At 43.8% G+C, this 26,549-nt stretch overlaps 1 protein-coding gene across 3 annotated transcripts in view; it reads left to right on the top strand.

Moving 5' to 3' along the window:
- ALMS1 (ALMS1 centrosome and basal body associated protein) overlaps positions 1–26,549 on the top strand; it is a 141,654-nt gene that overhangs the window by 23,054 nt on the left and 92,051 nt on the right. For all 3 annotated transcript variants that reach the window (XM_069205618.1, XM_069205619.1, XM_069205620.1), the window contains exons 2-6: positions 1,068–1,211; positions 4,820–5,012; positions 16,360–16,480; positions 18,718–21,604; positions 23,737–23,896. In XM_069205618.1, coding sequence (XP_069061719.1) covers positions 1,068–1,211; positions 4,820–5,012; positions 16,360–16,480; positions 18,718–21,604; positions 23,737–23,896 — 3,505 coding nt within the window. The remainder of the gene's footprint in view (positions 1–1,067; positions 1,212–4,819; positions 5,013–16,359; positions 16,481–18,717; positions 21,605–23,736; positions 23,897–26,549) is intronic.

The following is a 26,549-nucleotide window of genomic DNA, read 5'->3' on the forward strand; positions in this document are numbered from 1 at the left end:
TATTGGGTCTCAGTGCTCCTCCTTTTGTTTTCTGTGTGGTTCATATTGAGTCTCAGTGCTAGTCTTTTTTTTGTTTTGTTTTTTGTGGGTATCATTGGGTCTCAGTGCTTGCCTTTTGTTTTCTGTGTGGTTCTTGTTGGGTCTCAGTGCTTGTGTTTTTGTGATCATTATAGTCTTTGGGCTAGTCTTTTGTTTTCTGTGTGGTTTGTATTGGGTCTTGGTGCTTGTGTGGTTATTATTGAGTTTCTGTGCTTGTCTTTTGTCTTCTGTGTGGGTGTTCTCATCGCCAGACTTGAACACTGGTGTCTTAAGGTTGCCATATTATTGACTCTGATAAAGATGATCCATTGGGGTAGGAGTCTGCTTGCCTGTTGACAGCCACATGTGACCGCCTGACCACCTTTCAAAAAATATTAACATTAATTTGTCTGCACTGTATTTTGCTTTTGCAGTTTGAGAAGACGTGGATTTTAACTCTGAATGGTTTGCGTGAGAGAGGGTATCATGAGAAGTGAGTCATCCACGTCTCTCTTTGGATAGAGATATTTGTGTCTAGTAGCCTGGAGAATATGGGCAAATATTCCATTCGTGAAAAATCTTCTTAAGCCAACAAGATGGCTCAGTGAGCTATGAACTCTGAGCTGGTGTCACAGTGTGATGTACAGGTCATGAGTTTAAATCCTTCTTCTTTTCAAGAACGATAAATTCACTGCAATTAACTATGATGCTATTAATACAGGATATTAACAGACAAAATGTCATTACTTATATAAATAAATATTCTCAGCGTTTATATATTACTAGATATTATTGTAGCAACTAAAGTGAATTCATTTAGCACTTGAAAGGCAATAAACCTTGAATTCGCTACTCAAGTATTTGGGATTTAGTGGCATTTATAGACTTATCAATGTGAAGGGTCAGTACAAAAAATGTGGTGGCATTTGTCACTCGAATGAAGCGGGTGATTCTTGTGTCTCACAAATCAATATTGCATGTGAAATTTACTGAATAGATGTACATCTTGTTGCATGCCTTTTTCTAACAACACGTTTCTTTCTTTTTAGTCTATAGCAGCAGCTCCAGCAGTCTCCCACTTGGGTGTAATGGAACACCTTGTGAGCGTGAGTGACAGCCCAGGGAGATGCACCCAGGTTTCCAGTGCCAGCGGGGTCTCTCCAGGCGAAGCAGTCCGTCAAAATGCCAACGAGGTACAGCTTTTACTCTTCTCTTAGGGCGTGATTTAGAACTCGATGGACGGGTTAGGCCATCACAACGCCCCGTCACAACAGTGACTGATATCCCGTCCGCCAAAATCTAAATCACATTGGACAGAAAGGGATTTAGATTTCAGTGGACCGGATATCCGTCACCATTATGATGGAGTAACCTGTCCGCTGAGCTCTAAATCAGGCCTTATTTCTCCACCAAACTATCCAACTATCTGTTGTAGAAGTAGATTTATGTATGACAATCAACCAGTTGTAATTTTATGTTGTGGGGTTCTCACAACCCCCCACCACCAACGCTCTTCCCCTGCTCACATCAGTGTTACTGGGGTGGATGAGTCATGCGGGAGCCATGCACGTGGTCTCTCATCTTATAGTACCTGGTGTCTTCCATCCAACCCTCTGACCCCATCCTGCACCACCTATCCACCGTTATCAGTACCTTCTTCTTACCTGGCACTCTCCACCCTCCCTCACCCTTTCTCCACCTCAATACAGAAAAATACCTGGCACCTGTCTCCCTCCCTTACATCCTCTCTGTCCCTGACCCCAAGCTGCGCTCTCTGCTCTCACATTGGAAGTGGAGGGCCAGGTCACATTGACAGCATCCCTGGGAGAGCCACTCATAAGAGCAGCTTGCTTTTGTTCCTAGCAGCCAAAGAGCGAAAGTGTGCATCACCATGCCCCCTTCTCCCTCAAGTCTACATCAGCTGCAGCGGGGGCTTTGGAACCAAGATCTTCACTGCTCTGACGTCAGAGCAGTGAAAGAGTAAACTAGTTTGTCGCTGCTCAGGCATCAGTGCAGTGAATAACTGTGTTTCCTAACCTGTGTTCTTTTATAATGGTTTCCCATAGAAGCCAGACATCCCAAACCTGTTGTAGGCACCGCATGTATTTTTTGTTCAAGTTCTTTTCCTCTTTTTGTCGCATCATTCCACTCTTTTGACTGATTAGCCCTGAATGGTACACAGTATTTTTTGCTTTGGAGAGTTGCTTTGTGCTTTTGGTAAACTTCAACATTAATGTGCTGCCAGCCTTCTTAATTGGTAGGTGCTTCCATATATTGTTGCCTGTCTTTTACTGGGTCTGAACAAGAGAGGCCATACCTGCAGTTACCATGGTCAGCAGTGCAGGCTCGTGCCTGAGCTGCTGAACGTGAATCAGCAGCAGAAGCCCTGGCTTTGTGGTGATGGCTCATCAACTGAAGCTTTACTGTGATTCCCCACCGCATGTGAGCCACACACTCGGTCCGTTGTCATTGATGTAATTTTTATTACATTGATGCTTCATGTGTGCAGGGGTATGTACATATACCATGCCACTTTGCAAAGTCTTGCTACCCTTTCATTTTCATGATGCAGGGTTAATCGTGAGGGAGGCCGGCTCTCCTCTTATAGCAGTAGATCTGTTGCCCATTATGAGAATGTGGAATAAGTACCAGTGCTGTTCTCCCCGACGCCCAGCAAGTTAAATTGCGCATGTCCAGAATTAGATCGTGCTTCGTCACCTGATGTGGAGGCTACTGATCTCTGTGCAGTAGTTCCAAGGACAGCTCATGTTGTATGAGGGAGCCTGGAGACAGACACCAGAGTTTCCAAGTCTCGGGTTGTCTTGCACAGTGACAGCTAGTGAATCCAGATGCTGGTGTTTATAGTGAGGAGAATAGGCTGGCGATAGCTGTCCCTGTGCAAGCTGACACTCAGCTTCTGCGCTGGTGGTGTCTGAGGTGTGCTGCACCACCTTTTTCACTACCAAAAGTAGCTCAGTCAGGTGCACATTCATGCTCTCGCTGCATTGAAGGAATGAAGTTAAATATAAGAGAAAAAAAACACACCCCTGACCTCCACCTCAGCTCTGCCTTCACTTGCTTGATTTAACTTCTGATTGTACAGACGTCTTGCTAAGTAGTGTGCCTTGCATTCATTTATAAATGAAAATATTTCATTAACAAGGGCATTATTTACTCATGCATTAGTACATATGCATTATATCCTATGACATTATAGGAAGGCGGCTAGGATATCCATCATGTTTGTGATATAGTAGCCATCCAGTAAACTCTAAATCAGGACTGGAGCACTTATACTAGAAACTCATTAGGTGTTTGAAGGCAGAATAATTGCATAGAGCCAGTTGCACAAAGTTTAAATTATGTGCGGGATGCTTTGCAGGTGGAAATCACCTACTCTGGATTCACAGAGTCAACAGAAATGTCTGCTGCTGCTTAAATTTGCCACTGCTGACATTCCACCAGTTGAGTGGATTGTCCATTGGTGTAATTCTTTGACCACGGCAAAACAGGGCGTGTTCTTCGTCTGGTGTCGTCGAAAATGTTAGTGAACACCCGCACCATCTTCTATATTCAGGCACTTTTTCAGGTTGTTTCCAGAGCTGGCATTGTCCTTGAAAATCAAAATATTAATAGGTTTCTGTACCTACTATGGTAGAGTTGTTTGAATCACCAAAATATGTAAATTGACACAACTCATAGATGTAAATTTAAAATACATATATTTATTTATCTGTTTATCAACTAGACCTATGAGATATTTGTGACAGATGGGAGCATATTTTGAAAGTATATGACATAATGGTAGGTTTGCGAACATGCGTCATTTGAACATGGCGGATCCCTGATCAAAACAACTACCTCAAATACTGCGACTAAACAGCCTGTTCTGTTAAATTCCTGGCTTGCTACCTCTGACAAACAGGAAGTTGTAGGCTCATGCCTGGCTACTTGCAGCAATACAGCCTGTGAGCATATCCTACAAATAAGAAGATCTGATTTTCAAGGCTACTGTTCATTTCAGAATACCTGCTTATTTTTCCACTTGTTTTCGTTTTTGCGCCTCTTCATGGAGAACGTTTATGCTTCGTATCCAATTTCTAAGCGGTCTCCAGTCCTTCTTTGTTCGCCTTGAGGTATCATCACCACAACTGGCTGCAGCTCTCCCGATAAGGCCTTACCTGCGATGCTAATGGTGCTAACCCAACCTCTCCATGCTTACTGGTTTTATCTTACTCTCCTGGTCCACCCACAACCAGTTCAGATTACTTGGCAGCTCTGAGGCCCCAAAGACATGGTAGTACTAAGGTTTCTGTTCACTTCAGGTATTGCTTTTTGATTTCATATTCCTTTTTCTACAGCACTTTGAGATATGGTGTTTGTTCTCTTAATAGATCAGTTACCTGCACTGAACCTAAGTTGCAACTTCCTTGAACCCTCTTCCATCTTATCCTCATCATGCCTGAATTTTCCATTTATTTTATCATTCCAGTTCTAAGCAGATCTCATGGACCATCTGATTCAGTTTCCCTACATTTATCTAAAAAAACTAACTAAGCTATTTTTGCCTGGCATGCCTTTCCCCTCCTGAAACCACTCTGTCTCCCCTCGTAACAAGGCACCCTGTTAGGTGTTTTTTAATCAGTGATGCCGAGCTCCACTCGCTTATCTCCAGTTCTTCTCGAGCCTTTATCTTGAGCAGGTGATGGTGAGATTGCAATATGTGTTGAATATTGTACTGTTAACAAGTACATTCCCTGTGGTGAACTCATTTTTTTGACATTCTGTTTTATATTGGCAGGGCCAGGAGTCATGGTACCAGCTTCCAGCAGAAGATGCTAGCTGCTTTACAGCAGCTTCTGCAACCAGGTTTGGAGTAACCGGGCTCGAGAATGATCAGACCGAATTCCACACGCTGGAGGAAGGCACCCTGATGCCATCCGAAGATACTGGAGCTGCTACGGTGGAAGGCCTGGCTCATTCTGGGCTTTTAGGTACAGCTTCTGTCCAGTTTTCAGTGAATGTTGCACAGAATGGACTGTGAGGTTGATATACACTGCCCGGTGGCCTCACCTTTTAAGGAGAATTGGCTTCAACTGTATTTTCTGCAGATCAATTTACTGCCCAGTTCTGTGATGAACAAGACACGAAGTGTAGCACAGGATTTAATTTATTGCATGTTACTCTTTCGGTCTTGCTCTCCCACCTTCCCAAACTCTTTATCTTTCATTATGTTATCTTTCCACTCTCTTGGGTTCTGTGCCGCATTAATTCCCTTGGGCTTTTTCATTTTGCGCTTGTGACATCAGTCGATGAGGTCATTGCAAACTGATGGTTTATCACTGTAACGTGGCCCAGTCTCAGCAATGGACACTCCTTGATTGTCATAATTCAGGACAACTGTTTTTCTAGGGTGTCAGTACCGCCGGATACATAAAGAAAAGGACATGGCTTTCAGTATTTGCAGTTTAACGTGTCTGCACCGCCCACCTGGTGTCTAAGTCTGATCATTTGAGTGTTGTTTGTCAGAGCATGGAGTGGTGTCAAAATATCTTAAAGGTAAGTGCATATAAGTAAGCACAGATTTCCTATTCTTAGCTCCACTTCTACGTACCTCGAAGATGTGTCAATAGTCAAAGTAAATGGATGTGGAATTAAATATAATGAATCTATACTCGCTTATATTTATTTACCTTCATGATATTTTGGTTGTTGGTATTTTGACACCACAATATATTTCAACTCGATACTCTGGTAGTATGCCTCCTTTGAGTAGGGGGCTGCTTCTAGTGTCATTAAAATGCTCACATGTGAGCTGCCTGAGTGTGGAACTCATTTTATATAAGGTTTACCTGAGGCAGTGGTTTCTAGCTCTGAGGGGCAATAGAGCCGTCTACAGAATAAACACATTGAAATGGTTATAAAATCCATTAACTCACAACAAAGCAAATACAACTACAGTTCCAGTCCTGACACCCCTTCAAGGCCCACCCAGAGAACTGACACAAGATGACCATTAGCACATAATATTATATCTAGATCTGTTTTAATAGGTATTCTGTCCTTTTTTTTGAGCAAAGGCAAAGATGAGGCAATTTTCAAATCAACATGGAGTCCTTGCCGAAGCCAATGCTGTAGAAGAATCTTTGCAAGTTGGACCGCTTGCAAAAATATTTTGCACCATGCTCTAACCTCCTGAAACAGAAGCTGTGGTATATTGAGGAAAGAATTCATTTACAGGGGACCTTATAAACTAAGCAAAATACCTTTCATTTAATGTCCGCTTGTAAAGCAACCAACTAAGCTCATGAATAAAATTATAGGTACTGTCTAATTTCTGTGCCCTTTCCTAGAGCTGATGGCTAGCCCTCCTTAGAAATTTGGGGTGCATTTCCTTCACCTACCCAGCAAGTGATTCTCAGCTTGTAACTGAATGCTGCTTGGTCAGGCCTGAAAACCAGGAGTGGTTTTCCTATTTTTTTTTTTTATGTTCCCTAGAAGGTGACCCAGCCCTGGTGAAGTGATCCAGCATCTTAATGATCCGAAGCAGGCAACCTTTTCCTCTGTCAGGCCACTATTTGCTACACTGCATATTTTAGATTTCAAAGCACAGCTGCTATTTGCTCATGGCAGCATTGATTTTGCATTATTTGACAATCCCACATTGAGTTGTGTCACTGAAGTGCTATAATGTGGCAAAGTACTGCTCTGCATGGCTCCATTAAGCAGTCTGCATCCCTTCAGTTCTGCTATGATTGATATTTACCTTACCTCAAAAATACTGAAGTATTCTTATATTGATGGCATCATTCATGGCTCAGATGTCCCTTGTATCAGTAGTGGGTCCGGTATTGATCACCACTAGAAGAGACTGTTTCTGATTGAAGCCCATCTGATGCAGGGCTCATGAAACTGGTGTGGACCTTGATCTTGCCAGTCATTTATTGGTATGTTAAATCGCTTTTTAGTAGAGCACCTGGTTACCATTTCTGGTTTCCCTGCGCTTAGTGGCAGAAGTGTCATATCGCAATGCTCTCGGAAGGGCTCTTTGTGTTCTTTATCTGCGTTATCAAGCAGCAAATTTATTTCTGTTCCTGCAAAAGGCATTTAGCCTTGGAAGGCAAACATGAGAGTTTTAAAGTGTATTAATGGAGTCGAGCAGCTTGGTCACCATGGCAGCTGGCTTAGCAGTAAACAGAATGCAAATCCGAGCTAGAGCCATTCATGCACAAACTGGCAACTACTTCTCGAGAGTTGTTCAAGCGATCATTATTGGCAGCCCTAACTGTTTCTTTTCAGCAGAGTTTCTGCTTTGGTTTTCTCTTGTACACTAAATGTTGGTTTGCATTCTTCTTGGGCCAACTGCTGTGGTATTGCTTGTTCCAGCCTTTTTAGGAGAACTGACAGAAAGCCGAGTTTACGACCTGCATGGTATATATTTATAAGCACAATAAATAACTTTTTCCTCAGTGATTTGGTGTACAACACGTTATTCCAGCATACCCTGAATCAGGAAGGACTTTTTTTCCTACATCGCTTGTACGCAGAGGTTGAGGGGCACCTATATAAATACATTTTGACTTAGTACCACAGATTTGTAGATGCCTTTGAAGGCAATGGCCAGTGTAAATAAAAACATCATGCCTTCCTTTCATCTCACTTTCTCCTCAAAACCTTGATTTTTCGGTTGTTTGGGCCTTGAAAGAAGATGCGTACATTTGAGAAGTTGAAGGCAAGCACCATCTTCAGCTACTGTTGTTCTGGCTGACTTTCCATCATTAGTACAGAGGAACACTGACCCTTCTCACGTGGAGGCAGCAGAAGTGTTGTTGACAGACAAGGCCAATACACAGTCTATACTAGGTTTTCACAGGGGCAAAGTGGTGGCCTGTATGCAATGTTCGTTAACAAGCTTAACTGAAAAAGCCCTGGGGAAGATAGTGATGGGAAAAATATGTTTCCTTTTTATGATACAGCTTGACAGTACAGGTGCCGCTAGGCGATTATGTGAGAACACCAGGAGAGGGGCTTTGTCTCCGCCCACATGTTGGGAGCCAGGAGTCTCATGTTATAATTGGGCAGAATAACTGATAATCCTTATCAGTTGTGTTTCTGCTGAAGGCTCCACATTCCTATCTGTTGCTCCAGCCAGCTGTTTTTATACTATATTTTAGTATGTTAAGGTAAAATAATTTTATATAGCTGGATTTGTCAACCTTGACCACTTGCAGGGATGCACTAGTGGGCCTTCTGCTTTTTCTTAATAGGTGCATCCCAGAAGTAGTAGCATCTGTACCAATTTAGGTTACTAGAAAGCACACAGAGATAGGCCCTTCTTTTGCTGAAAAGAACTAGGCTGGTTTTGTTATTGTCTTAGTTCCAGTTGATGCAGTTTCACAGTCTAACTCCTTCCCTCCTCTGTATTACATTCACATCTTTGCCTGCTGACTACACTTAAGAGCCCAACCAAAATCATATTCATAACTCATTGTCATTTTCCCTTCCTTGTCCTCCTCCTATTGTCCCTCCTCCTTCAAGCAATCCAACCCACTGCTTTCTGAACACTTAATGAACCCCTTGGTCCACATTGCCCCACCCGCATACTGACTAAAGTTTGACCCACCCACAAACTGCTTGGATTTGCTTGTAGCAGAAAAGTATGGAAGTGCCAGATATTTAACACCGCTGCTGTTGAAAAGCACAGTTGTTCCATATATTGAAAAACTAGGCTGTGCTAGATGCTGAATCGTATGGATGCATCAGAAATTGAAAAGCAGTCTATTCAAAATATTGAAAAGAGTTGCTATACTTGTTGTGGAAAAGCATGACTGTACCTGACATTGGAAGCCTTGCTGTACCAAATATTGAAAAGCGTAACCATGTTGTCAGATACTGAATAGCATGGTAGTACCAGATATTGAAAAGCGTTATTGTACCAGATCTTCCTTGGATGCTGATTTGAATTTCCCTCTAGTGTCATTGTAGGTATTATGTTGTGTTCTCGTGCTCTAAACTCAGTCTTGTTTGCTTCACATTTTCAGTTCTGTTGATCCTTGGTTTTGTGCTATTGTCTCCTATTGAGCAGTTTTTACAAATTATGGCCCTCATTACAACCTTGGCGGACGGTGGTAAAATGGAGAAAAGTACTGCCAACAGGCTGACGGTACGTTTCCCCATATTATGATATTGGCGGTTTGGCTTAAGCCAAACCTCCAATGTACCACACTGTCCGCCATGCTGGGAAGGACTGCCGGGCTGGAGACTGCAGTCTCCAGCCAGGCAGCCGTCACTAACCCGCCTGCGGGATTATGACCCCGCCTACCGACATGGTTTGTGTGGCTTCCCTACCGCCACGAAAACCGTGGCGGTAGGCACTATCAGTGACCTCAGCCGGAATCCCGCTTTCCTTCTGGCGGAATTCCGGCTACGGTCATAATTTGGTGGATGACTGGTAGCCGCGGCGACAGTCTTTTGGCGGCCGTCGACGCGGCGGTAGAAGGCATTTACCGCCAATGTCATAATGAGGGCCTATGTTTCTAAAAGTGCATTATTTTTTCTCCTAATTGATTTTGTTTTTGTGCTAACAAATATTAACAGCCATTATGGCTTTACTGGGAGTTCATGGATTTTAAGAAACTGTTAATAAACAATAAACTATAAGAAACAAAAAAATCAATAATTTGCATAGTGTTGAGAATCTTAAGAAGGGGTTGCTGAATATTACCAAGATAGAACACTGGTCATTGCTGACAGGTTCATTGTTCTCAGAACACTGAAATCTTAATTGCAATGTCAAATATATTGCACACTTAGGGCGTCATTACGACCCTGGCGGCCGGCGGTAAGGTGGCGGTAACACCGCCAACAGGCTGGCGGTGTTCCGCCAGCAATTATGACCGTGACGGAATTGCCACGGCCACACCGCCGGACCCTTCAATATCCCGCCAGGATTCCGCCTGGCGGTCATAATCCCAGGGCAGCGGTGCAAGCACTGCTGCCCTGGGTATTATGAGTCCCCGACCGCCAGCCTGTCCGTGGCGGTAAACACCGCCATTGAAAGGCTGGCGGTAAGGGGACTTGGGGTGCCCCTGGGGGCCCCTGCACTGCCCATGCACTTGGCATGGGCAGTGCAGGGGCCCCCAGGCATAACCCGTCGCGCATTTCACTGCCCGAATTTCAGGCAGTGAAATGCGCGACGGGTGCTACTGCACCCGCTGCACATCAGCATTGCCGCCGGCTCTATTACGAGCCGGCAGCAATGTTGATGTGACATTTCCGCTGGCCCAGCTGAAATGTCATAACAGGGAGCCAGGAATACCGCCGGCAATGGCGGTATTCTGTCTCCCGCGGCCTCTGCGGTCTTTTTACAAGACCGCCGAGGTCGTAATGACCCCCTTAGTGTTTCTATATTTGCATGTATATTGTATTTCTATAGCAAGAACCTGCCAAAACCGTCGGAGCACTGTACATGATCATAGACCAAATTAAAGTGACTAAGTAACAGGAGAGGAAGCTGAGATATGAATGGTTAATGTGTTGTTATGTAGTGTTAGAAATGAGGTCTCTAATTGGCAGAGGTATACACCTATGTCCAAGTAGGGACCACAATCCTAGTCAGGGTAAGTCACAACATAATCCAAATTATCCTGTGCCCACCCTCTGGTAGCTTGGTACTGAGCAGTCCGCCTTAACTTAGAAGGCAATGTGTAAAGTATTTGTGCAATAAACACCACACCACAAAAATACGCCACACAGGTTTAGAAACATAGATAATATTTATCTGAATAAAATACTGTTGAAGTGATGAAAATCCAATGTACACAAGCAAAGTTATGAATTTTTAAAGATTAAAACCAACTAAAGCACCTAGAAAACACAATAGCTCCAGCTGGGGCTATCACAATGTCGTTGACTGGGTCGTTCTCAATAATCAGACACCACCGGTGTCGGTCACAGAGTCACACGGACTCCCAGGTACAGTACCTTTTCAAAACGAAGACAAAGGATGTTGCACGGAGTCGGGAAGAGGCGTTGCTGGAGGCGGTGCGGTGTTGGTCCCTTACAGCGTCCGAAGAGAGAGGCGTTGGTTACGCGCTGCGAAGCAGGTGGCAGTGCAGCATCGATCCCGTCCGGATGCAGGGGGAGATGATGTGGCGGTGTCCACGGTGCATCGATTCCCTGTGACCCAGCGGGTTTGCTGGTTTCGGTCTGTCAGGACGTGATGTGTCGACTTCGCAGGGTCGCGATGACTCCGCGTGACGTCAGCGGAGTTGCAGCAATGTCAGACGTGCGTTGCAGGTCGAGGTGAGTGCGTGCAGTGAGGTCCATGGATTGGGAGCAGGCTGCGGTGTCGCTGGCATCACTGAAGTTGTTACAAAGTCACTGAATGTCGGTGTACTAGCACAAAGCTAGCAGTGGAGGTTTTTACAGTCCCTGAGACCTCAGAACAGGAGGCAAGCTCAATCCAAGCCCTTGGAGAGCACTTTTCGGGGAAGACACAGTCCTTCCAGCATGGTCAGAGGCCAGCAGGCAGCAGGGCAACAGCAGGGCAGCAGTCCTTCTCAGCAAAGCAGTCCAGAGAGTCCTTTGGGCAGCCAGGCAGGTCTTCTGACAGAGTTCAGGTGCAGTTCCAGAAGTGTCTGAGTTGATGGGGTCAGAGACCCAGTTTATATACCCAAGTGAGGGAGACTTCAAAGAGTGGTTTGGAATTGCACAAGTTCCCCTTTCAGTACAGTCCTGTCTGCCAGGGTCCCAGAAGGGGGCTTGGCAGTCCATTGTATGAGGGCAGGCCACTAGCTTTTGAAATGTAAGTGGCAGGCCCTTCCAGCCCAGGAAGACCCATTTAATATGCACATGTGTGCAGGTGTGACTGAGTGTGCTGTGTTTGTGGTTGTCTTGGTGAAATGCACAATGGAGCTGTCAACGAGCCCAGCCCAGCCGAGACATTGATTGGAGACATTCTGTAAGGCACTGATGGTATTGAAGTGCAGAGAAATGCTCACTTTCTAAAAGTGGTATTTCTCAAATAGTAATATAAAATAAAACCTCACCAATAAGCAGGATTTTCAATTACCAGTCTGGCCAAACTTAATATGACCTGGTTACCCCTTTCTGATCAGAATCTACTACTCAAAAAGTATATGAGGGAAGTCCTAATGCTAGTCTATGAAAGGAACAGGCCTTACAGTAGTAGAAAATGAATGTAGGAGTTTTTCAATACCAGGACGTATAGAACACATATGTACATGTCCTGCCTTTTACCTATATAGTACTCTTCCCTATGGGTTACCTAGGGCCTTCCTTAGGGGTGACTTATATGTAGAAAAAAGGGGGTTTAAGGCTTGGCTAGTACCTTTAAATGCCAAGTCGAAGTTGCAGTGAAACTGCACATACAGACCTTGCAATGGGAGGCCTGAGACATGGTTATGGGGCTACGTATGTGGGTGGCACAATGGGCACATGTAATGCACTTTAGGTAAATTAAATATGCCACTTGGGTTTGAACCAATGTTACCATGTTAAGGGATAGGACATATGCACTTTAGCACTGGTTAGGAGTGGTAAAGTGCGCAGAGTCCTAAAAACAGAAAAATCAGTGTCATAAAAGTGGAGGGAGGCAGGTAAAAGGTGGGGGGCTGACTACTCTAAGGCTGTCAGGTCTAACATGTAGTATTATTGGAGCAGTGTTAGGGTGGTCCTGATGGTTATGGGGATGTTTTCCTTGGTTGCATAAATGGATAAGGCCTGTTCTCCTGTATTTTTTTCTTTTTTTACACTTCTTACTCTGAAGTCTGACAACGTCCTGGCAGTGGGTGTGCAGAGAACTACCAGAATTGGTGAGCTTGCCTGCACTGTAAGGTGGTGTGCTTGTGGTGATGGCTTTCTAAATGATGCAGCTGGTTTAGAAGATGGTGTCGGCCAGCAAGGGGGACCAATGGAGTTACATCAGGATGGGGGTGATGTAATCAGATTTCTTCAGGCCCTGGTTGAGACATGCTGTGGTGTGTACCATGTCCCTAAGCAGTGCCTGTGTAGAGTGTGGAGGCCACAGTGTATGTCCTCTATCCAAATGCGAGAGCACAAGAGCTTGGACAGTAGTTCTTAGCAAATAACAGAAATTCTATCTTGGCTGGATTGACTGTCAGGTGAGCTCTGGGCATCCAGGTCTCAATGATGTGCTGGCACAGTTTGAGGCGTTGGATATCTGACGCACAGGAGACTTTCAAGTAGAGGTGTGTATCATCTGCATATTGGCAAATCTTGATGCTAGTATCTGAGTTGAGCACTAACTGGCTCTGTGTATAGGGTGAAGATGATAGGAGAATGTTTGGAACCCTGGGGGATTACGTAGGTAATTGGAATCTTTTGTGACCTTGAGGTGCCCATTTGAACCACTTGCCTCTGTTGGAAAGGTAGTAGGAGAACAAGTGAAGGACATTATTGAAGATTCCCATTCGAGACTCCAGGGTGCATATGCGGGTGGGATACTAAACTGTGTCAAAGGCAACTGAGGTTCAGCAATATCAGGAAGCAGAAGTCTTTTTCATCTGTAGCCAAAATGGCATTGTCCACAGTGTTTTTATTATCGGCCTCTGTGCTGCAGCATGACCTGAAGCCAGACTGATAGTTGTGCAGAAGATGGTAAGCATTGATGTGACCTTGGAGTTGAACATAGACTGCTTCTTCAATGGTCCTGCCAATGAATGATAGGTGAGTGATGGACCGCTAGTTGGTGTGGTCATCAGGGTCTAGTGTAGGTTTCTTTAGGAATGGAATGATCTGGTCTGTCCTGAGAGCTTTCGACATGATGCCTTGAGTGAGGGATGCATTGTCAATGGTCGGTAGGGGTAAGAGAGTACCCCAGAGGGAGATTTGATGAAGGACGATGGTAAGGCATCATTGAGGGATGTTGGACTTTCTTTTGCTTATGCAGGGTCATCCCCAATCTTTTTGCCTCCAGCCTCCTATTTATTCTGACCTGTTGCTGTTGGCTTTTGAACTCTGAGCACTTTACCACTGCTAACCAGTGCTAAAGTGCATATGCTCTCTGTGTAAATTGTATGTAATTGGTTCATCCATGATTGCCATATTTGGTTTACTAGTAAGTCCCTAGTAAAGTGCACTGGAGGTGCCAGGGCCTGTAAATCAAATGCTACAAGTGGGCCTGCGGCACTGGTTGTGCCACCCACATGAGTAGCTCTGTAATCATGTCTCAGACCTGCCACTGCAGCGTCTGTGTGTGCAGTTTTAACTGTAAATTCGACTTGGCAAGTGTGCCCACTTGCCAGGCCTAAACCTTCCATTTTCTTACATGTAAGGCACCCCTAAGATAGGCCCTAGGTTGCCCCATGGGCAGGGTGCAGTGTATGGTTAAGGTAGGACATATAGTAATGTGTTTTATATGTCCTGACAGTGAAATATTGCAAAATTCGTTTTTACTGTTGCAAGGCCTGTCCCTCTCATAGGTTAACATGGGGGCTACCTTTAAATCTGATTAAAGTGTAGATTCCCTTTGGGAGAGGATGGACATGTGGAGTTTGGGGTCTCTGAGCTCACAATTTAAAAATACATATTTGAGCAAAGTTGATTTTAAGATTGTGTGTTTGAAAATGCCACTTTTAGAAAGTGAGCATTTTCTTGCTTATACCATTTCTGTGACTCTGCCTGTTTGTGGATTCCCTGTCTGGGTCACTTTGACAGTTGGGCTGGTTGCACCTCACACTAGACAGTGACACAAAGGGACCTGGAGTGTAGTCTGCATTTCCTGATGAGCCATCTGTGCTAGGAGGGAGAGAAGGAGTGGTCACTTACACCTGAAAGTGCTGTGCCTGTCCTCACACAATGCAGTCTCCGACCCCCTGGTGAGTGTCTGGGGCCTGGCCTGGGCCAGGCAGGATTTCACATCCAAGAGAGACTTTACTTTGAAGTAGGCCTACTTCAAAGGAGAAATTGGGTATAAGAAGGGCTTCCAAACCCACATACTTTAGAACACTTCTGGAAACAAGAGGAACCTCTGCCTGTAGAAGAGCTGAACAGCTGAGGAAGAAGAGCTGCCCTGCCTGTGAAAGTGCTTTGTGGAGCTACCCTGCAGTTGCTGCTTCTGCCACAGTAAGAGGGCAAAGACTGGGCTTTGTGTGCCTTCCATCTTGTGAAGAAATCTCCAAGGGCTTGATTTAGAGCTTGCCTCCTGTTGTTTGAAGTCTCAGGGACAGCAAATACATATTTCTGCCAGCACCTGGAGTCTCTGGAGAGACTCTTGCTCTGACAAGTGGTGCCCTATCCAGTCCCTGGGCCCTTGAAAGGAAAGCTGGTGGAAATCCAAGGAAATCGACTTCAGACGACTTCGGACCAACGCAGCTGCTGAATCTGGTGACGCCGCCTGCAACCGACTCCGTGATCTTCGCTGGAACGCAACGACCTTCGCAGGCCCGACGCCGCTGCAGCCCCGCTGAAGTCCGCGATTCCATGGACATCGCCGCACCACCTCGTGACCGCCGTTCAAAGTGCGCGGATTCAACGTTTCGCACAGACGCCGCGATCCCCGACTTCGCGCATCGACTTGTTTTCACTCTTCACCAAAGGTACTGTACCTGGGGGTCTACGCGACTCCGTGTCCGGCACCGCTGGTGTCGGATTGTTAGGAACTACTCCGTTACGATGCTTTGTTAACACCTCATCGAAGCATTTTGTGTTTCTAAGCTCTATTTTTGAGTTTAATCTTTACAAATGTATAACTTGACTTGTGTATGTTGGATGTTTGTTGTTTTGGTCTTGTTTTGTTTAGATAAATATTTCCTATTTTTTCTAAACTGGTGTTGTGTCATTTTGTAGTGTCTTCATTTAGTTACTGTGTGTGTTGGTACAAATACTTTACACCTAGCACTCTGAAGTTAAGCTTACTGCTCTGCCAAACTACCAAGGGGGTAAGCAGGGGTTAGCTGAGGGTGATTCTCTTTTACCCTGACTAGAGTGAGGGTCCTTGCTTGAACAGGAGGTAACCTGACTGTCAACCAAAGACCCTATTTCTAACAAGGGAGTAGCGTATTTCAGTGATATCTGGGAGAAATAGGGATTTGAAGGTTGACCATTGCAGAATTCGATGGGAAGGGGTGGGCTTAAGAGAGAAAGCAGGCTTGTTGTCATCGATGTGCTGTCAGAGCTTCCGTAGTTTTTCTTTGGAGTGAGCATAAGATTCATTAGGCAGGGGTTGATACAGTACTTAATTTCCTTGGAATCCATGCTTCTTCTGTTGGTGGCTTCATTGATGTGATCAACTATGTGATCAACTTGTCCGTTAGCTGTCATTTCTGCTGACGCTAATTCATTTCTTAAACTTTCTAGAAATGCTGGATGACCACCTCTCACCTCATCTCCCCCTGCTGACATCTGGCTCCCTCCAAGCACACAATACTTTTGATGAGACACTGCTTCAGCGGACTGAGCTCAATTTTGCTCCTTTGAGGTAAGTGATCTTCATACCCTTTGAATATGGATGTGTGAAATGCTTCAGCTTCGCACATTGTGCACCAAAGTTCCTTTTGAGAACATCTAGGAGAATACTTCTTCTTGGGGGTTTCAGGATCTTGGAGGTGGGTCCAGAGACCCTTATTGTTAGAAAGTGACACAGAACATGGCCCTCAGACCTATCCATTTCACTATGCATTGGACCGCTATAATCATTACTTCAAGGATCATTTATTGTTCTGAAGGCTGGCTTGCTGTGAGAATGCAGAATCGCCACCTTCACTACCCTCTCTGCAGCCAGCTGAATATAGTGAGCAGGAGCCAGGTAGTGGGAAAAATAGTGACACGTGGTCACCATACCACAGCATACTTGCCTTAAGTTATGTGTGAAGAAAGTCCCTCTGAGCTTGAGTCTGTCTTCAAAAACCGTGTTGTCCTCCAAGTGTATTTGTGAAATTTCCTCGCTTTTTCTATCTTTTTCTATCTTGGACTACTAAACAGAACAGCCTCTCTGACATCATATCCAATTATAATAGGTCTGTGCAAGATTCCAGTCTCGTAATAAGGCGGGGGAATAGAGAGAGAATCAATGTGGCAGCCACTATTTCTTGGCTGATGTCCAATTACTGCCCATCTATAAATGAGGCCGTACATTTCTTGATTTTTTTCTGACTATGCCCAACTTGTCTTGTTTGTTTTCTGCCTGTATTATTACACATTTCCTGTTTTTTTTTTTCCTGAACCTTTGGCTCTTGCATCTAATGCATTAAAAAGAAAGGCGATTTCTGAGGTAGGCTTCAAAAACACAGCGGTGGCTTCATTCTTCACAGATTCCTTTGATATCACCCAAACCTGGTAACGTGGAGCCCTCAATGTTGAATGAGCAAAGCCCAGTTCAGTGAATTGCCCTAAACTATGATGCATACAGGCAAGTGAGTCCTAAGATATATCGCTTGTAACCAGCAGCTCCGAACCTGGTAAGATTAGGCCCCCCCAAGAGGTTTGTGCCCATGATGTGAACACATGTAAAGGTGGTCGAAGTTGAATCAATACTTTTCTGCATTGTGTTGGCTTCTCTTTGGCTTCAGCGTACTCTAGTTACAATACAACTGCATGACAGTGGTGATCAGTCTCGTTAGTTGTGAGTCAATGGCTGAACTATTCAGCTTCTTTAGTGGCTCTGCTCTTGGGTTGTGAATTGTTCCTTGAAACAAAAAAAAGAGTGAATCTCTTTTAGCGTTTCCTCTCATCTAGATGTCATAGTTTTGCAAACAAAACTTGTTCTCTGTGGTTTTTGGTTTTCAGGAATTAGTTCAGAATAACAGACAAACAAAGGGAGACTCGTGTATAGTTAGTCCATGTTCAGATTCATGACTCTTGACATGCGTTACTGCTGCTTTACCCTCCTTCACAATTAGTCTGAATCCCAACAAGAAAACCATTAAGAACTTATGTACAGTACCAGTTCCATCGTACATCAATCATGTGAACTGTGTCTGTAACTTAGGTATTCATTTTAGCAAATAATATATAGAATACTCAAGGAATGTTTTTCCTGCCAATTTAATGAAATTTCTTAATGGAGGTACCATACAATGAATGCATCCCACCATGTATTTATATTTTTATAATTATATTGGGTAACTATCCTTTTTTGCAGCCTTGATCACATCATAGCCTGATCATTAGTAATCTGTTTATCCCTTTTATCTTGTTTAATAAGAGTTTTATTTCTGAATTGTTACTTTAGTGTGTAATCAGCACCTCATCCATCTTCATTCACTAACTCTTGGTCAATTGCTAGATACATTTTCTAAGTATCCATGTTTTGAGGTATTACTTTCTACCTATTCATTGATACATTTCATAGCAGTTTAAAGATTCAGCAATATACTTTCAAAATGTGGCATCTTATTAGAAAATCTGAGTGGAAATCTATCTGCCTTATCTATGTTCATTTCTATAATATTGAATAGTGTTATGTGTTTGAGCATTCTTTCTCTGTGTGAGTGTAAGTAGCTTCTTCCTGTAACCGAGCAAGTGGTAAGAGATGTTTTTACCCAGAATTATTGAGCACATGCAGTAATCTGCCTTAATTCAGAGTCTTTGTGCCATTATGCACAGAAATACTCATATTTCCACCAGAGATTCTGGTAAATAACAGTGCATTGAACATCATGTCCCAGTATTGAATCTGAAAATCTTACTAAGGTATTTTTCCTTTTGTCTTTTCAGGTGGACCTTTGATAATTCAGAATTTTCTGAGCAACATTCAAGGCCATTGCAGATGCATGATGCTGTAGAGCTGGCTTCCACTGAAGTTACCACGGACATGTCCAGTGGCGGTTTCACTATCTCGCAGCATCCTCTTGCATTAAGCACAGCAGGGGCTGGTGATGCAAGTAGTACCTTCTTTTTATCTCAGCACCCACTGCCTCCTACTCCAAAGTCTGCAAGGATATTTTTTGAGGACCAGAGGACTAGAGCAGAAACTTTATCAGAGCATTTAATCACAAATGTACGTGCAAAGTCTGATGTTCCAGATTCTCAGGCGCTTGTTACCACGCAAGAAGTGTTAACCGCATGTGCACCACGTCCTGAAGGTGAAGGTTACATAAATTCTCTCACTCATGAAGGCTCCTTTCTTGACAGTAGTGTGTCTGCACCAATGCTCCTTGAGCTGCTGGAGAAGGAAGTGGGGTTGTCTAGCAGTGGAGGATCAGCTTCAGATAGTTCCTCCTACAAGATGCTCCCAGATACAGAACCAGAGCAGAAGCAAATGGAGCAAGTGGCGGTCTTGGATCATATGGTGCATGAGACAGAGTCCCTAGGTCCTGAGGTACCTGAAGTAGTGATTGATCCAAGTGTTCTTGAGTTGTTAGAGAAGGAATTTGGGTTGTCAAGTAGCAGTCGATCATCCCTTGACAGCTCACCTTGCAGGGGCCTTTCATCTACAGTGCCCGAATATAGTCCAATCAAGCAAGCTGAAACCTTAGACCTCAAGGAGCAAGAGAACATTGATCTGGTGGAGCATGAGACTACAAATGTGGGCTCTGGCTTCTATTTGTCACTAAATAAAGAAATTGGGCATGAGTTGTTCAAGAAAGAAGTCGTGTCAAGCAGCCACCAATCATCTCTTGATGAGAACCTAGATCCTGTGGGGCAAGAAATATCCAAACAACAGTTTCTCACAGGTGAACATCATGAGTTTCAGATGCAGCAAGATGGGAACTATGACTTTGCAGAGAAGGATGCATCTCACAAAATATTCTTTAACACTGAACATCTGGAAAACCAGCTTCAACAAGACCATAATGTGGATCACCAGACACAAGAGACCTCTGACAAAACAGGAGCAACTTTGATGTCCAAGCGAAGCCAGACACACGAGGTTGGGAACTTGGATCTTGTAGAACCAATGACCAGGTCCTTGGAAGCGAACTTTGTTCAATCACAGAATCAAGAAAAAGCAATCTTAGAGTTTGAACGATCCAAGGCCAACTCTGTTCTTTCATTGAGCAAGACTTTGAAATCCTCTAGTGAAACAGATTTGTGTCGTGCCATGCTTTCTGTTGATGGCATGAATATGAAGAGAGACAACGTGAACGTGAGTGACTCTGGCCGTTCTGACTTTTCTGGCATCATTGTTCATCCATTGAATAGACTTGCGGGTGGAGATTTTCGATATGAGTTACGCACAAATTTGTGCTCTGAGATCCGACTCCGACATCAAGAGAAAGTGGCATCAGTTTTTAAGAAGAATGGAGACTGTACAATTGAAAATGCACCACCCTATTCTGTGAATGTGGATTCAGAGCCTACTGAAACATGCAGTCCGAAGGAGAGCACAGTTAGCGATGTCCAAGGAAAGCCAGGTAATGCTGAAATAACTGATTCTTCTGGCTACAGCATAGAGCGAGGACATCGGGATGCTGACATTTCTCCTTTTGACAGGCCTCTTGTGAATGACAGTGTGTTCTTTAAGGGGATGGCACAACCTATCTCCCAGTCAACTCCAGGTGCTTTTCCCAGCAAACGTATAAAGAAGGAGATTGCTGATAAAATGATGCCTTTCATGTCAAACCTTCGAGGCTCAAATGGTGTATTAAGTGAAGACCCTCATGAAACAACTAAAAGTGCCTATACCCCTACCTCCGGAAAGCAGCAGTTAGAGAAGGTTGACATTAAATCCAACTCTGAAAGTAGTACATCCCCCAGTGCCTCCTCACCGCCTTCTGGAAGGATCCATTCTCTCCCTTCCTTGAGTTACATGGAGAAAGTAGGGGCTTGGAAAGTGAACCAGCCAATGGAGAGGATGACCTTTGATACTTTAGTTCTACGTGGTCTAAATGGTGTGTCACCTAAGAAGAAAGCCTACAACGCTGTCGCTGAATCTTTGAACCGCATACTAGCTAAGCAGAGCAGCAGTGGCAGCCCAAAGAGAAGCCTGGCTGCATCCTTCGGAGGTACATCGTCGCTCACCAGTTTGAACTCTGATGAGAGAAAGTCAGTGCACAGTTTACCCATAACCCGATCCCAGTCATACAGTGTTATAAGCACAGTTAGCAAAGAGATGATGCACACAGATTCTGTCCTAGACAAAAACCAACAATCAGTCAGCAAAGCTTTACAACAAGACGAAAGTGAGAAGGCCAGCTATGTTGAGAGTCTTAACACAGATGAGGAGAACATCAGAGATCGCACAGAACAAGTCAAGACTTCTCTTGAAAACAAAGGAGGCACGAGTCCTACAAATGTTCATAACCAATGTCTTGAAGCAAGTGCGCCTCCTACAGGTCAAAATGTATCAGACTTCCTCTCAGGAAAAGTAGACCCAACAGGAAGTCCCGAAAAGTATGATCAAGGAAAGTCCCTTGAGCCAGGTCCTTCGACTAGCAAAATTACATTGGAGCAATTCAGCGATGTTTCCCTGGATACTTATTCCAACTTTATGGACAGTTCCCAGTCCAACAGCCAACCTGATCGCACATTTGTAGGTTCTGCTGGGGCTGGGTCGGGCCATTCCCTCACCAGCCTGGAGGTGGATAACTATGCCCCCTACTGGTCATCTACAGTTAAAACACCAGAGAAAAAAGAGCTTAACATTGAAGAAAGAATACCGGTAAACTACCATTTTTCCATTTTAATTTATTTTATTCATATGTCCCTGTCTGTCTCTGACCACAGCCTCCCTGTCCTTCAAGCTTCACATTGCCTCACCAATACTCACTTCTTATACCAAAATATTACCTCACTAGATCGGCATGCAGCTCTCCTTCCTATTTGTGGCAATCTAATCCAGACAGTCTACCAAAAACATGTTCCCTTGTTTTTTTCATTTTTTCAGACTGATAGCTAGAAATATTTTAACTGCCTTTTGTAACACTGTTACGGTAATCCACCACCCTCCCCGCATCCTGCAGCCTGGATCTAGGGCAGAGAGCGCATGATTGAAAGCATGGGTAAGAGGATTTGCTTGACACCCTGATGCTGATGTACTGATCCAAACTCCCTGCAAAACCGTTCTAAGACCATAGATACCTCTTGCTGCCGAATAAGTGTCATTCAGACAGTTCAAGCAATGACACTCCTTCATTCTGACCAATCGTACGGTCCAGCAGCATATCATCATCATCTGTATCGGAATTAAACAATACTATATATCCCCGCTTTCTGGAGGGCTTTTATTCTCCCCTTTATTTCACACAAATCTTATTCTCCGTCATTATTATAGTTCAGCTGTTTTATTACAAAGGGTTCTGTGGTGCTGCGTAGATGTGTGTGTGTGTGTGTGTGTCTGTGTATACTTACACATATACTTCTATATATTTGTGTGTGTATAAAACATCGCATGATAAAGGAAATTGTCTTGCCTTATCATAAGTAATTATGGCTGTTGGCTGTGTGATGGCAATCCCATGGAACATACCCTCATTTTCAGCATTTCAGAATTTATAGATTACAAGGATTATTCAATAAAAATTGTGCTTCAGGCAGGCTCTGTAGTTCTTCCACTTAAATAGCAGACCTGCATGTGATTTTAAGGTGAGAAAAGGATGTAGTTTCTAGTAGAAAAGGATTTGGGAATTAAGACTTCGAACTTTTGCTTCTCTTTGAACTCAACACCCATTTCCCCCACCTGCTCTCCGACCCAGGGTCATAAACGTATCCCTACCCATCATTCCCTTATTCAATATAGTGGGTCCTTGTGTTGCCTGATGAACACGCTTTTAGATACATTTAGCATTCCCCTTCATCTATTGCACGTGAAGTCATATTGTACCCTATTGATTGTCAGTGGCAGTTCCACTCTCCTTCCCTCTTTTTCATTCTTCCTGCCAGTCCCTTAGCCTCATTGTTCAGTTTTTGTAGTGAAATCACTATACCACACAAATTCTGTCACTGCTGCCTCAGTCAGCCCACTCGACATCCGCCAAGTCCAGCCCACCTCACCATCCTCATGAAGAATCTAATCTGTTTTAGGAGACCTACTACTACATCTCCTACCTATGCACCTTGAGAGTCTCAACAACTTCTTGTACTTTGCTAGATGCACTCCCAACTCTTGCACTTCCTGTATTCACGCCTCCAGGCGCTGGGCAACACTCATGCTCACAACACCACCTCACCCCTCCTAAGTGTTCTTCACCTTCTGAAGATTCTGCTTTTATTCTTTTTATGTTACCACCACAGGCAAACGGCCCCTCTCCCCCCAAGGAGTGACCATCATCTGCCCAAAATATTGCACAGCACTTCACATTAACTTCCTTACATAAATAGAGTGAGGCCTTCCCTCTGCCCTTGTAAATCATAATCAACCAATCTTTTGACCACAGTTGCTGTGCAAATATAGCTATAGGTTTGTTTACTGTTTGAATGTTACACTGTGCACTCTTTTGTATGCAAATCAAAAACTTCCTCAAAGACTCAGAGACATAACGACTGGCAGACAATTGGTCATGTTAATGAAGAAGCAGGAGTAAAATCCCCTTTGAAGTTATTCCCGACCTGATTTAGGACGTCTAGTGTTTGAATCACTGACATGGAAGGTTTTGGCTCATTATTCAAAGTTTTATTCGGCTTTTGAATTCTACACCTGATAAATGTATTTGAACTCTGAAGGAATAAATGTATTTATATATGGATTGATGCGCTATTTGCATAGAATGAGCCTAGCTAAAAGGCAGCATAGCACTGCAATATTTTAGTTAAATGTGGTAATGTTTGTTTTCTTTTGTCGTGCGGTTCTGCAAGACGTACCTTCACAATCTTGGAATCGACCAGTCACCCTCCACCATTCTGAACCCATTTGTTCCCAGAGGACCAATCCGAGAAACAGAATTTTCACCTTCGGAACTCCGAACGTTTAAGGAGTGTGCTGACTCAACAACAAAAAGCATACAACCTTCTGAAGGTATGGTTAGAGTATCATGCATACTATTGGGAAAACAAATGCATGAGATCCTCATTCTTCAAAGATGTGGAACTTGACATTATTATTATTGTATATGCAGTATCTGTAATGTCACTCACTAAATGTCTCCTAATTCGGAGTCTCCGCTTCTGTATGTTGTATTTGTTGTTATTTTAAATGAATAGTGGTAAGAATTATGTATTAGTTATTTGTCAAGCAGTAAATGTGTTGAAACCTGCACAGTACCATTCTGATATGAGCACATCCCGTGTGGCAGTTCAACATACTATTCTTGTGAAAGTATGTGATGCTCTTCAGCTAACGATACGGTTATGGTGGCATTGCATCCCACACCGATCTATAGTTACTGTTTTGAACCTAGTGAAGCCATTAAAACTGCCACCTGATGATGATATAAATGAGGAGTTCATTTAGCGATGGAACCTTAGGAAGCTGTATTCTTTCAATTGCAAGTGTCCATGTTCCGCTTTTACAGTTGAATGTCCAGCTCTATCTTCCTTATCTAAAAATTGGCTAACGCCTTTGGCTTCTGGACAGTGAACTCAATGTCCCTCGTGACAGTGAAAGTGGACAACAAGCAGCTCATATAGACACTTGACCACCATGATTGCCTATTTTTGGTGAAGTGTTCTAATGACCAGGAGATATCCACTAAACGGTGACCTGGTGAAGACGGCCACCTCCCTTTTGGACACAATTGGCAACATCTGATGCTTTGTGATAAGAGAGGTAGAATTACACACCCAAACCAGAGTCTGTGTTGGACAATTGACAAAAAGTAGTGGTGGATACCAAGCCATCTCCTTCATTCTGTTTTTAACGGGGTTGTCCCATGACAACTAATGTTGGTTTTGCTTCACTTACTCCTTCTGTTTAATCATTTTTCCTAATCTCAGTTTTGCTTGAGCCCTGGTTCTGCCATATGTCTGACCTTTGAAGCAACCTGGCATCATATGTACAATAAGATCAGAATCAGATACGTACTTGAGCTCCAGCTGTCAAGTGTCCAGACAGGGTATACACTGGTCTCAGTTGTAGGCCATAGATGCTTATTTAATGTTCCTACTGCTTGAAAAGTCCTCCAGTCCATCAGCAGCGAAAGAGCATGTCACATAGAATAACATAACAATGAGCCTTAAGAAGGTAGAAAACTCCTGGAGGTAACTTTGCTAAAACTAGATACATCACTGATAAACCTTCACAATGACTTCATCAATGGCAGTGATCCGGCCTGTACTCTGCCATATTATGACCAAGAACCAGTTCATTCCTCAAGCTTAAAGAAAGATCATTTAGCAGAGATTATGTTGCCTCTCATTTCAAGTGCGTCCCGGTAATAGATTCTAAAATATTGTCTCATAATTTGTGAACGTTGCTGCACCTCCTCATCATGTCTTGACTAGTGGTTAATTTTGGGCTTGTGGTTACGTGGAATGATGATGCTCGAGGTGTCAATGTCTGACCACAACGTGTTTGCAGATCACTTTATTTGTCCTAATGGCAGAAGCACACCCTCTGTGTGCAAGGGCTGAGTTACTTTGCTAACTTTGTATTCATCAGGGAGGTGGCTGTGATCCTAATGTATACCTGGGAATACTGCATCACCGCCTTACAGGCAAGCGTAGGTCACTTTCTCAGAAGACTTAAACAAAGATAAGAGTAGGCTCGGGGGGAGGGGGAGTTGCAGCAGGTGGGGTTTTTGTATATTTTGGAAAGTGATTTTCACTTGCATTGAGTTGGGGGCAGGTGTGTGCGTTGCCTGTCACATGACGCAGGTACCCCGTCTCTAGCTTTGCGACACTGGCCAGCAATCAGCGCATTTGGAGCATGAGAGAGGTGCATCAATGCTTTTCTACCCTAATCCTCTCCTTCCCTACGAGTTTGCTACCCCCCTAGGTGCCTGCTCTTCAGCAGGAAAGAGACAGGACATTCTGAACTGATTCAATGAGTGAGAGGAGGGAGATGGCAAACTGATGGGATTGAAGTGACCCTACACCAGATGGAGGGAGAAAGGAAGAAGAGAACCTACATTGGTGAAAGTGTTGGAGAGAAACATTCCACCAGTAGGTAGAAGATAGGGATGAAGATTGCACTTACGTGAGGCATTGCCTGAAAGACCTGAACTGATAAGTGAGGAGGAGGAGGTGTTTCCTGGCACTGATATCTAATAACAAAGGCAAAAGCAAGAGATAAGTAGAGTTGAAGATGAGCAGAACTGGGTGAAAGTTGACACTCTGAGGCATTCATACATTATATTTTTCCCTTGTTCAGATGCAATATTTCTAAGAAAATTAAATAATGCGAAAAGTAAGGGAAAAAGAGATCAGAGGAACGATTAATTAGTTGTAGTTCTCCTGAATGCCCTTACGTGACAGTCTGTTCTAAATCCCAGGAACATGGACCTCTCTGACTGCCCTGTGTATGCTGAGTTGCATGGGTATTCCATTTCCAATTATGGAATACATCCTTTTTAAAGCAAATTCAAAATAGTTTCAGATGTTGCATCGTAGAAGTAGTATTTGCCCACATTTCGCTTTGCGGTTGGTGTACATGGGGCTCTTTTCAAGAAGTACATTATAGTTGGTCTGAAATCTCACAGTACTGTGTTATGCAAGTGTCAAAATGAAAATTA

Source organism: Pleurodeles waltl, chromosome 1_2 (genome assembly GCF_031143425.1).
Source record: "Pleurodeles waltl isolate 20211129_DDA chromosome 1_2, aPleWal1.hap1.20221129, whole genome shotgun sequence".
Lineage (NCBI taxonomy): Eukaryota > Metazoa > Chordata > Amphibia > Caudata > Salamandridae > Pleurodeles > Pleurodeles waltl.